This window comes from Halichoeres trimaculatus, unplaced genomic scaffold, assembly GCF_033239565.1.
Source record: "Halichoeres trimaculatus isolate MK-OKI-2021-1 unplaced genomic scaffold, fHalTri1.1 fHalTri1_scaffold_3, whole genome shotgun sequence".
Classification (NCBI taxonomy): Eukaryota; Metazoa; Chordata; class Actinopteri; order Labriformes; family Labridae; genus Halichoeres; species Halichoeres trimaculatus.
The window spans coordinates 41,281,542-41,293,720 of record NW_027437181.1 but is presented as its reverse complement, the minus strand read 5'-3'; the positions used below and the strand labels follow the sequence as shown (position 1 = coordinate 41,293,720).

At 41.3% G+C, this 12,179-nt stretch overlaps 1 protein-coding gene across 1 annotated transcript in view; it reads right to left on the bottom strand.

Annotated features, from left to right (window-relative positions):
- LOC141787387 (uncharacterized) overlaps positions 1 to 12,179 on the bottom strand; it is a 41,986-nt gene that overhangs the window by 29,576 nt on the left and 231 nt on the right. Inside the window, exons 2-19 of the mRNA XM_074665678.1 lie at positions 11,598 to 11,853; positions 11,396 to 11,510; positions 9,349 to 9,433; positions 8,694 to 8,800; positions 5,848 to 6,058; positions 5,595 to 5,720; positions 5,368 to 5,485; positions 3,613 to 3,751; positions 3,318 to 3,419; positions 3,016 to 3,085; positions 2,589 to 2,729; positions 2,332 to 2,496; positions 2,120 to 2,214; positions 1,905 to 2,031; positions 1,477 to 1,729; positions 1,141 to 1,187; positions 697 to 806; positions 445 to 596 (exon numbers count right to left, since the gene is read on the bottom strand). Coding sequence (XP_074521779.1) covers positions 445 to 596; positions 697 to 806; positions 1,141 to 1,187; positions 1,477 to 1,729; positions 1,905 to 2,031; positions 2,120 to 2,214; positions 2,332 to 2,496; positions 2,589 to 2,729; positions 3,016 to 3,085; positions 3,318 to 3,419; positions 3,613 to 3,751; positions 5,368 to 5,485; positions 5,595 to 5,720; positions 5,848 to 6,058; positions 8,694 to 8,800; positions 9,349 to 9,433; positions 11,396 to 11,510; positions 11,598 to 11,853 — 2,419 coding nt within the window. The remainder of the gene's footprint in view (positions 1 to 444; positions 597 to 696; positions 807 to 1,140; positions 1,188 to 1,476; positions 1,730 to 1,904; positions 2,032 to 2,119; positions 2,215 to 2,331; positions 2,497 to 2,588; positions 2,730 to 3,015; positions 3,086 to 3,317; positions 3,420 to 3,612; positions 3,752 to 5,367; positions 5,486 to 5,594; positions 5,721 to 5,847; positions 6,059 to 8,693; positions 8,801 to 9,348; positions 9,434 to 11,395; positions 11,511 to 11,597; positions 11,854 to 12,179) is intronic.

Sequence of the window (12,179 nt, the reverse complement as noted above, 5' to 3'; positions counted from 1 at the left end):
ATGGATGGATGGATGTTCAATTCAGATGAATGGATGTCCATATGAATAAATGTAGGATTGATTTTAGATGTTTAATACGGTGGGATGATGGATGGATGGATGAATGGATAGATGGATGGATGGATGGATGGATGGATGGATGGATGGATGGATGGATGGATGGATGGATGGATGGATGGATGGATGAATGGTTGGATGGATGGATGAATGAATGGATGAATGGATGGATAGATGGATGAATGGATGGTTGGATGGACCATGTGTCTAGTGCCCTTTTACAAGATCATATACAATACAACTACAGCCAAAATACAATGCCTTTGCAACAACAAACCATTTCCAGTGTTGCTTCCACAGAAATGTAACTTCCCTGGTCATGATTTTTATCATCATTATTGAAAAATATTCTACTCTACTGGTGTTAATGTTATGTCTTGCACAAACCAGGTGTTGCAGTCCACAGTAAGTGTTTCTCCAGCATGAAAGAGCCGTCCATTGTGCATACATGGGCAATTATTCTCCTTGACACAGCCTCCTGCTCCATCTGCCACCAGGCCTTTAGGGCACATGCAGCCTGATGTACAGCCTGAACTGACCTGTGGTCAAGCAAAGTGGAGGGCGGTGAGACTGTTTCAGACAAACCAAACTGGTACTTGTTAATCTTCTGTTAGGGTGGGAATGCTATGTGACACTTACACAAACCATGTCCAGAGTGCTGCAGCTCTTCTCACATTCAGTTCCAGTTTCTCCAGCCTGAGCCTTGGAGCAGTCAAAGTAAACCATGGGGGATCTACATGTTAGTCGGCCTGGGAAGTAAGAAACAAACATAGGGTTGGAGTTAAATTTAAACTCCAATGGACTGTACTACTGTCCAGAGAGGTTAGTGGGGGTACTACCCCAAGGCCTGCAGAGTAATAACTGTTTATACATCAGACCTTCAGGTTAAGCCCCGCCCCCTTTCCCTATGTTAACTCTTATAATTCCCCCCAATAACATGACAATCTAAATTCCATCATCCTTTTACTTCACATCAGAGTTGATCACCATTTCACCCCGTGCACTATAGCTTTGAAATATTTTATGGTGACTGGAATGGAAAAGGTTTTGATTGGTCTAAAGCCTGAACATGTGGAAACTGACCTTCTGGAGACTCTCCTGAGCAGCTGAGAGCTCCCTTTCTGCAAATACTGAGAGGACAAACAAACACATGCAAAAATAGTGTTAATACCATCACCAAGCACCATGCATGTTCTCTGATGAAACTCAATATGTGTGTGTGTTGCATCATGTGATATGTATGACCCCTTTTTCTTAGATAAAGAGAAATTAGCAGAGAGTAGAGCTGTAGACTGTATATCTGGGAATGTGTTTGATGGTTTGAGCAGCACAAACAGGTGCTTCACTTCCTTCCAGTTTAGGTGAAATAAGTCCATCCCCATCCCTTCATACTTCAACATCACAAAACTTTGTATTTACCAAGTGCGACCATTTTTGGTCACAGATTGTCCAGCAGGGATGATGTTGTCTTTGTCGTAGCAGGGACAGTCTTTGCTGGTCACACACTGTCCCTTGTCGTTCATGTAGGTTCCCTCGGCACAACCGCAGCCATCCACTGTAATGAAGCTGGCCTGGCAGGAGAAGTCAGGTTGGCTGAGGGACTGGCAGGTACGCTGGCAGCTGGTCATGTTGTAGCCATAGACTGTTTTCTCTGGACATACGGTGAATCGGCCTGGTGGAGGAGAGTTGAGAGGAGAGGAGCATGAGAGTCCTCCTGATATTTGACTTTTCATTCTACCTTTTGACAATGTAAGCATTAATGCTTCATGAACAAAATCAAATACATCATCTATGATTCAAGCCTGCTTGATAACAGAGTAAATCCATAGGGTCTCCACTGTGCTCACCACAAACACTTTTACGCCATCCAGGGATTTGTATTCCTCGCTCTGAGCAGGCCATGACATACGCTGAGACAGCGGCACAAAGGCTCTCATCACTACTGTCACTGCTACAGCAGTCATACATGCAGTTCTGTGAGGAGACAGCAGGAATGGACAGGTTTACGAGAGAGTAGTGTTTGGGTTCCTTCGTGGTTAGAACTTTGTTAGTTCACACTCACTTCTTTGTATGTCTTGGGGTCAACGTATTGGTGGCAGACTGCAAAAACTCCTTTGGGATCCAAGAGTTTGGAGCACCAAAACTGAGCAAAACTCTCTGAGAAAGAGTTAAAACATGAGTTAAGGAACACATGGTTAACTTTAAGGTGTATTTGATGCATTTCCTGCTAGACATACTGAAAAAATATTTAAACAAAGGGAGATTAAGTTGTACCCCGGTTGATGCCCTGATTGCAGGGATGTGCAAAGCGTGTTGTTATGTCAGGACAGCCCGCTCTACTTTTTAATGTGTTGACAAATGCTGCAGCAGTGCTCTCTTTTAGACCAGTATCAACTTTGAAGTCATCATTCATTTTGTCGTTGAAGTTACCACACAACCCTGACAAAAGGAGAAAACCATTTTAAAACATGTTGTTTTTGAAGTAAATTTTAGGGTCTGTGGTTTCAAGCTATAATAAAGTGGAGATGTACCAGAAGTTGTTCCTTTGAGTGAAGCGTCTACCATGATGAAAACCTGCATCTTGGGTTCCAGCTGGACTGCAATCTTAACGCCAATCTTGACAATCTTCACAAAGATGTAGAATGATGACGGCTTGAATGCTATGAGCTCCGCTGCAGAAGTCAGAGGGTTTGAAAAAGTCAGTGTCACGGTTTTCTAAAAACACACTGTTACTCTCCAACACTTCTTCATGGTTGGTGACGGTGAGTAATCATCTCACCCTGTAAAGAGGACCTGGCCTAGTGCCAGCTCTCCAGTTAACCACACTGAGCTCTGTTCTGCTGTCATGAGTGGGCCCACTCAAATATTGACCAACATCAAGAGGTTTATCACTTCCACCCAAAGGTGTGTCACTTCAAAACACTGGCTGTCCTCAAAATATAATTCAGCATAACTCACAGTTTGACAGTGGAAGCTCAGAACGAATCTGATTCATGCGAATCTGTCCAGATGCAAGGATCTTCATCACCTGTCATTTCATGGAGGAATTTACATTTGAGAGGTTACAAACATGAGTCCAACAGTGTCTCCCAAAAGACATCCAGCTCTTGCACAAACACGATGAAGCAAACATTTCATGGAGTGTGGTGAGCTAAGGCTTTCTAAGCAGACTATAGTGTTATTTCTATTCCTTTGCACTGATGTGTTCATTGCTGTGATTCGTGAAAAGCTGGTGACTTGAATGTTTGTGTGAAGCTTACCATCGAGTTTCCGCTTAAGGCCACAGTTACAGCTCTGAGGCAGGTCCTACTTTCAGACACACCACACCTTTCCAGGTCCACCAGCACAGAGCCTTGACTTAGCTGCAGCACAGTTAGATAAGAACCTCATCAGTGACTCAAACACTCTCAGCAGCAAACATTAATCAGGTTTAGAGCACACATCAATAACTCTGTTTATCTGATACTTAACACACCATACCCCAGGTGGCCAGTGTTAAAGCTCCAGTGTGTATGTGTCTGTACTCTAGCAGGAACAGAGGATGATGTGAACTACCTTGGTGAGAACATAGGAGCAGTCTCCATGGAAGTTGTACTCTTTTCCATCGAAGGTGTTGACGTGGGTTCCTCCTGTCAAAGAGCAGGTTCCTGCACAGTTGTCCTCTGTGCACTTCCAACGACCGTTCGTGCACACACTGCCAGCACAAACACACAAACACGATTTTTGTGGCTCTCGTACATTCAATTTCCCCAGAACACTTGGAATACAACTTCTATGAAAAACTCTGCTGTCATGACTTAGCAATGTATGGTGGATGATAAATGCTTAATATGCAGGTTGGGCAGATTTAAAGATGAATAACTCCAATGTATCCATCCCAAGCGGGATTACATCATCCCAAGCAACCTGAAATAAATGGCCTGGGAATAATGGTCAGTCAGTGGCTCCACACAAGCTACCTTCGTACAAGAGACAGTGACGAATAAGGGTCCAGATGATAAATCTGCTTTAAACTTGTTCAAACAACATGTTAGATCTTTGTTTAAATGTGTCATAGTACTTTATATGACATTTCTACCATTTTTGACCAATTAAACAATCAGTCCCATTAAACTGTCAAATGGTGTAACCATAAAAGCACGACAAGTATTTAATAATTCACCTTCCTAAAAGTTATCCAAGTGAACTGGTGAAGTAATTTATTTGTTATGAAATATCTGAAAGTATATTTAAAAATTGTATTTCTAAACTTGATAATATGGGTTTTGTTGTCCTGAGTAGGTCAGTACACTTTAGACATCAATGTTTTCTCTCTATGTTGGGTCAGTTGGTTTAAAATTATTTTAAATTTCATTTTTCACAGTGCAGTAAACTAATAAAATCATATTCATAGGAACTTTTTTGCGCAATGTCTGACTCCTCATGAGAAACATTGGTTACCCCAACTGACACTTATCAGTTACATCTCTTTCACCCGTCGTCAGCAGCTGACACGAGTGGGGAATGAGAAGATGTTTGACACTCAGTGAGCATGCTCTTTCGTATGCCTACAACCAGCAGCTACTTAAAATACAACTCTATGTCCCCAGGAAAGAACCCACAGTTAACATACATAAACACCAACAGAGAAGCTAAACTGAGTTCTTCAGGCAAAACGTATCACTCGTAATGTTTGCTTTTCTGAGTAATTCTGTAGCAGATGAAGGAAAGGATTATTTGTTTTCCTAATTCTGTGGTAGAATTTATCAATCCTAGGTCTAGTGATAGTTTTTCACAGCAAGAGAACAACAGGATTAATTTCATGAGTAATGACCGTCTCGTGCTGTGGATTTAAGGTGGGTGTATGTCACTGTCTTTTGAAACAAGGCAAACAAAGCGTAGGAAAAGGAAACTCTCTGGGGGTCACAGAACAGGATTGACCACCTTTATGGTCAGTCCTGTTCTTTTTTGTGTTTTTTATATTTAGAGATTTATTGTTTATTAAGGACTCCTTTTAAATAAATACAAGTTTTCTGAACCTGAATCTGTCCTAAACTGGTTCAACAAAGGACATCTTGAGGGAGGCATGATTCAAATGTTTATTTCATTTTTGTGTTTTAATGATTAAATGGTGTCTAGAATATTTCTTTCCTGGGGCAGGGCTTACAAAGGGCTATCTGTTCTGCTGGCAATTTGAAATACTCATAAAATGGTATTGAAACAAACATTAACAGTTCACTGAACAAAACAAGCAGTATAACCTTTCCATATTTCAAAATTAGAATTAAAGCATAGAGTGAAAAAGTCAACCAGAAAGCTGTTCCAGCTCACCAGGATCTGCAGTTGTGGTAGTATGACTCTCCTGCAGTGTAAACTTTGTTGTTGTGCAGACATGGACACTCTTCCACTGCAACACAGCCACTTTTAGAAATGTCATTAAAGATGGTTCCTGGGGGGGAGAAGAAGGGAGAGTAACTATTACATTGTGTTTTATGTGAATATAAAGTGCCTGATTGAGATTTTGAAGTGACCGAAGTGTTGAATGTGTGTGAACGTACCAGCAGGGCAGCCGCAGCCGTCATGGCAGTGGTTTTCACATAATTTACTGGCCCTCGGTGTGGAGCAGGTGTCAGGACAGGTACTGCTACACTCCTGAAACACCATGTTGTATGGACACGTCTTGTCTGTGGAGACAAACACTTGACTGTGACTGCAGATTGCCACAATGAGGCAAAACACTCCAACTGATGAGCCAGCAGCACATCCACAAAACTACAGAAGTTACGTCATTTACTGAGTTGGCACCCTTACGGCAAAAAGATTGAGTCCTCCATTGTTGGGGTTTTCCTCCTGCATGGACACACTGTCTGGAGAACTCTGAGACTGTTCGACAGAGCAAGGCGTCTTTATTCTTTCCTTTGAGGCACTTATCAGCCATACAGACTTTGATGAAGGCTTCCTTGTCCAGAAGGTTTTGGCAGCTGCTGAAAGCAGCAGCGGAGAAGATGTCCTCACAGGATTTCTGAAAAACAAACTTTAACTTTAACTTTAACTCAAAATTTTTCTTTCTCTGTGAGTTCTAAGAATAACCCCAGTTTTAAAGGAATGTCAAACTGAAGTCATGAAAAATGAATCTGAAGCCAGCTCACTGGAAGTCTCTGAGAAGTCAGAAATTAATTAAGAATAACCAACAACAATTGAAACATATTTTTCTTTTCAGGAATTTAAGTAAACACCTGTAATTTGAAAAAAAAAAAAAAAAATTACTGTTTTAGCATCGTAAAACAGCATTATTTTCAAAATTCATTTCAGCTTGCACATGCTGTTGGATAAACCTTTACAGAAGTTTTAAAAAGATATTTTGGTAATCAGAAACATACTGGGCTCTAATTTGGTAGACCAGGCGCAAGCGCAGGCGCACCTGCCCTGCGTCGGCCTTCGCCGCGCGGACCAGCGCACTTTGCAAGTTTCCTGCAGTGCCAAGAGAGGCGCAGTCAAGGTGCAGAGGAGCACAGAGGAGCGCGTCCACGCCTTTAAATGCACTGCGGCCGAGGCGCAGCGTCTGACTGATCCCCGCCACCGCGGAAAGTGTGCTGGAAAGACCCGGTAGCGGAGACGGTCAGAGCCGCTGTCCCTGCAGCAGGAGAATAGACAGCAGAGCGCAGTGGGGGACACAAAGCGCATCACTGTGAGGGCCAGCTCCTGGGACAGATGTAATCTGTTCCTTTGTCATTAATAGGAGAACAAAATGAAGAGACAGTTACACAGCTGGCTTATCCATTCAGAATACTTTTGATCCACCTGCACTCCTGGTTTGTCATCGCCAAATAGCAGAACCTTTGGTGATATACTGTATACTCTCCCAGTGTCTCCACCTCATCCTCCTTACAACAATGTACTCCATCTTTTTAGATCACGTTAAAAGTAAAGACTAAAACAGAGAAATATGGGAAATCACAGGTAAATTCTGAGTGACATACATTTATTTTGTCTCTTCTTCGTCTTTTCTCTCCCTCTTTTCTTTGAATTAAATGAAATGAGAGAAGCCAGATATATACTCAGTATCAGATGTTAAGGCTGTTTATTGATTAATTAATCAAACTTCCAGCTGCCGTCAGGTTAACTTTCCATTACGACAAACAGCTTTAATCTGACATCAGATGTGACGGGACAGTTAATATAGATACAAATGTATTTGCTGGTTCAGACGGTTACATTAAATAGTGATTGCTGTGATTGTTTACTGCATTAAAATGTGCCTGACACTCTGGGAACCTGCCTCTGAGGCTTTGTTGACCAAGCATACATGTGCTTCTGTCACCAAATTACAGCTGCGGAGGGTGCGCTCTGCTTTGCGCCGAGAATAGACCAGGTTGGAGCTGGCAAGCTTTTAGCGCACTTTCTGCACTGTTTTGGGCACGAAATTGTCACTGCGCCAACATGAATCTGCCAACACCTCCCCCTGGTGCGCAGTCACACCCATCTCTGCGCAGATGGTCTACCAAATTGTCAAATTGGCAGTGCACGGCGGTGCTCCACACAACATAAACACTGTGCTGGGTGCGCCAGGCTTGCGCTGCCTTCGCTGCACCACAAAATTAGAGCCCACTATGTTAATTTAAGGCAGCAGTGGCAAACACATTACACCAGGTGGTGCTCTCTTGATGGTCTCTACCCACTGACCATAGCTACCAACTTCAGGTACAAGCATGTCGACAAGAATCCCTGATTAAAATATTATTTGATTGATTTTGAATGATTTGCATTAACAATTTTCACTGAAAGAGTCATACTGATTTTGCAGTTAGCTTTCATGGCTAATGGATTCTAGCCAGTTGATGATTCAGCATTAACTTTAATCACTACTGCCATCATCACCACTTACTGTTTAAGTTTCCTGGTAACACTAAATTTCTCTCACCTGCTCTGCTGCTGTCACTATGATTGATGGACAGGATCCAGAATAAATATACTCATGTCGTTTAGCCTGCTGAATGAGCATGCTAACAGAAACCAATGTTTTAGCTAAAGTGTTTACCAGTACAATGCTAACAGAAACGAACGTTTTAGCTAAATTGTTTACCAGTACGATGCTAACAGAAACAAATGTTTTAGCTAAAGTGTTTACCAGTATGATGCTAACATAAACTAAAGGGTTCACCATTTGACTGTATAATATGCAGACATAGTGTCCGTGACTTCACCCATTTGTTTCTGAAACGAGGTATTGAAGCTTATCTCTGACGGGGGAGATGCTTGACTGTGTCCAGCTTGGTCTGAGATTGGAGGAGGTAAAGAAGCAGCCCTTTAGCATCTTTGTAGGCAGCTACATGGGGACTACCTGACTGCCAAATCAGCTTTGCCCTTCTGTGGACAAAACTCCAGTTTAAATCTACTTTTTGCTTGAAAAAATATGTTTTATAGCTTGGTGCAGTTTGTAGCACTTCCACTCTGGCCTCGTATTTTCAAAACTTGGGTTGCAGCTTGGATTTACCTCACCTTTTGGGGCTCTGGTGCCAAAACTCAGAAGCTAAATGTGCTTAACTCTTTGATATGACGTGATCAGTTTGATATGAGGCCAGGCAAAGTTAACAAATGATGATAAATAGAAATAGAAACATTATTTGAAATGATTAAAATAAATAGGATGGACTTACCCTTGCCCCACATCTCCTGTCTGGGATCTGGTCAGGCTCATCACAGTTCTCTTCTGGACCGGCCACCTTGTGGGTCTCAGCAAAGTCTGTCACAGAAATGGAAGCCCCTGCAGGAAAGACCCGTTACAAACAAAGTTATCAGATTGTTTCGCCCTGTTATTTTCAAAATTAGGAAAAAATGTGATTAATTGTATTTTCTTTGACTGTTGAATGTTGAGCTTTATGCAGACAGCCTATAGTATCTGAAAATATCTTTAAATGTTCTGTGCTGTAAGTTTTGATGGATAAGAGTCAGCCAAATCACAGGATGAGTCAACGTTATCAGGTCAAGAATGGTTCATTTTAGGTAAACAGTATCTTACCTGTTAAATCTACAGCTTATTTGTTTTACCTTAGGAAGCATGAAGTTGTAAACTCAATAATGTTATGGGCTGAATACTAAAGTGGGGGAACAGGTGAAGTTACAAACAACACTAACGTATGGAGGTGGAGGTGGAGGTGGAGGCTGTGAGTAGTTACTTATTCACTCTGTCTGACTTACGAGAGGCCATCTTTTTCTTAAAGGAGGTCATATTTCTCTGTAGAGATACTATGTGTGCTGGTGCAATTTAATATGCTGTAAATTTTCTTTTCATTAAACACTAAAGGACATTACCATTTTCAGTTAAATCATTGTCGACGCCATCAAAGTTTCCACAGAGTCCACAGGTCTGGTTCTTGTATGCGTCTGGCATTTCAATCTGTGAACACACCCCAAACATACAGTCAGTGTTGGTGAAATCAAAAGGTTTCAGCTTTTCATTTTTTTTTTTTTTTGTCAGGGTCTGTGAGTAGTTTTCAGGCAGGCAAATCTCTGTTTCCCTGTTTCCCTTTCTGTTTGTAGAGTACATTTTATGTAACGTGTGCATAAATAATGCTTTGCTACATTATTAAATAAAACAAAAATAGTGGTTGCCCATTTCTAAAAAATACATTTCTTTTGTTCAAAAATATAAATAATGGCAAAAGGTTCTTTTTTAAATTAATTTAAAAAAAGAGACAGGTCATCCATTCCTTTTTTGGGGCTGATGTAAAAAAAAAAGAGATAATGACTCAAAATTAAGAAGGAAAAAGGAAAAACTACTTTTCAGTTAAAGAAACGGACATTTTCTTACAAGAAAATGAACAAACAGCTGTTATCAGAGAGTCAATCAGAAAAAAAAGAGAAAGAGAAAGTTTGGATAAAGATTGTGAACAGGGTAAATGCAGGTGCCGTTTCTCAGTGCACAGTGGAAGATCTCAAAAATAAAATAAGTAATATGGAAGCTGCTTTGAGGAGCAGGCACCGCAGCAATGTTCCAGTAACTTTATGAATAACTACAAGCAGCTGTTTAATCTTGAAGGACCCAGACACATGAAAGTGAAGATGGCAAACAGCAGCTAACCTCGCTGGTTTGAGACTTCAATTGCCTCCCATACCTCATCTGTTAACTGGAAAATGTTGTGTCACCTAAATCTAAATTTGCTGTATAGCTCCATATCCTCATACTTTTCCAAATGACTATTTTTGATCCCTAAATATCTGTTTTCTTCACATATTTTGTCTTAACACATAAGCACAATGTCTGTCTTTAAACAGCTGAACAGATGTGATAATCCTGTGGTTAGCGCCTGTAATGGTGGGGTCTCCCGCCATTAAATTTCACGCTCTATTTGGGAGTTCACTTGGCTCACGCATACCGCTGATCTGATGTTTTCAGTCTTAGTACAAACGGTCCATTTTCAGTGCTAATGACTGGACGTGCATACTGACACTGGTCACATCAGTCCTGATAAAATGATTCATGTTTGGGTTGTGGCTTTTGGGCTAACTTCCAGTACTTCCTTATCTTTCAGGTCACAAAGTTCTTCTGTGGCAGTCTTATACTGATCCGTTGAAAGATAGTAGCCACAGTATTTAAGATTTGACAGCTTTGCACTATCATCTTTGTTGCGGTAACCCTCATGTTTATACACTGTACTTGCTCTGTAAATAGGAAAGAAGTGTGTCAGACTGAACTGTACACTCTGAAAGCTTTTCAACACATTGCCCCAGGAGCACTGAACGCTCAAGGTGTTAGTCTGCAACTTTCAGTTCACCTGTCAGTAATTGTTTCAATGCTGAACATTTCATCAGTTAAAATTGAGAAAATAAAACATGAACACAGGTTGTTGTTGCTGAGTTTTTTTGGTGTCAGTTGATGACAGCATAATCTTGGCATAACTGTAAAATGAATATAAATAATCCATCTTAAAGTATCCTTCAGTCATTGTACAAAACTGCTCCAGTTTGGTAAAATGACCTTGTCATACCTAGACAGATCTCACACTCCTGCTGCTCAGAGCTGTGTGCTTTTTAATGAGATGGTCTGACTGTGAGTCTGTTTTGATCAGTCACTACAGTGGCACCCTTAAAATGCTACCCCACTGCCACAGTGTGGCTCTGCATACGTTTGCAGACCTCTCAGGAGTTTACAGGAACAGGCCTTTGCAGTTGGGCCACCAGATGCAAGGCTGATTTAGAGATTTGGTTTTAGTTGATTCGGTTGATCTCTGATCGTACTGTATTATCTGAGGTTATTCACTACACTCTGAGTCATGTCAATGTGTTATTTTATCCTGCAAACGCCTGGGCTCCTAACAAACATAGAACATGTGTGTATGTGTGAGAATGTGATTCTTACATCCAGCGAGTCGTCCATGTTCCAGACGGCTTTGATTCCCAACTTGGAGTCCACAAAGATGCTGGATGTTGTCTTTCTGATGCTCACACCGAATTTGGTGTATGGTGGAACCACCCTGTAGGACAGATAGAGTGAGTATGGATGATCAGAAAGATTAACAGCAGCTTGCCAGTCACAGAGCCATCATCTGGACTTTACTTACGTCTGGCCATCCACCTCCAAAGCACTCTTGGTCAGCGTCACAACAATGCCATCCAGCTTCATGAAAATTTTGCTGATGGTGGGGATGTTGTTGACTTTCTTGTGTCTCAGCTGGATGTTGAAATTCTCAAAGGATTCTTGACATTGTGAGGCCAGCACGTGGCTACAGCTGGACGGCAGCCTGAAGAATTGTCCGTCAAAGGTCTTCCAGTTGTAGTTCCCCCATGTTGAGCACACACTGTTGATGTGAGCGTTACCTAAAACAACGTGGACAAAGCAGCAGCTTTCATTGTTATAACAGATCCATTAAATCATTTCTGATAACTAGATGGGAACTCAGAAACATGGTTTATGTTTCTACAGACTTGTTCCAGCCTTATGGCACCGAGTACTTTCTGCTGTGTTTGAAGAGTTTTTGTGTTCTTAGGTCTGACAAAAGAAACTTTTTGAAGGTGTTGGTGAAGCTTGATGGAAACTGTGAAGGATAGTTTCATAATCAGAGACTTTGTAACTATCAAACTAATTATAACAGAAAAAAAAACAACTTGAAGTTTTGCAGAATTCACAGGAGCAATATCTGATA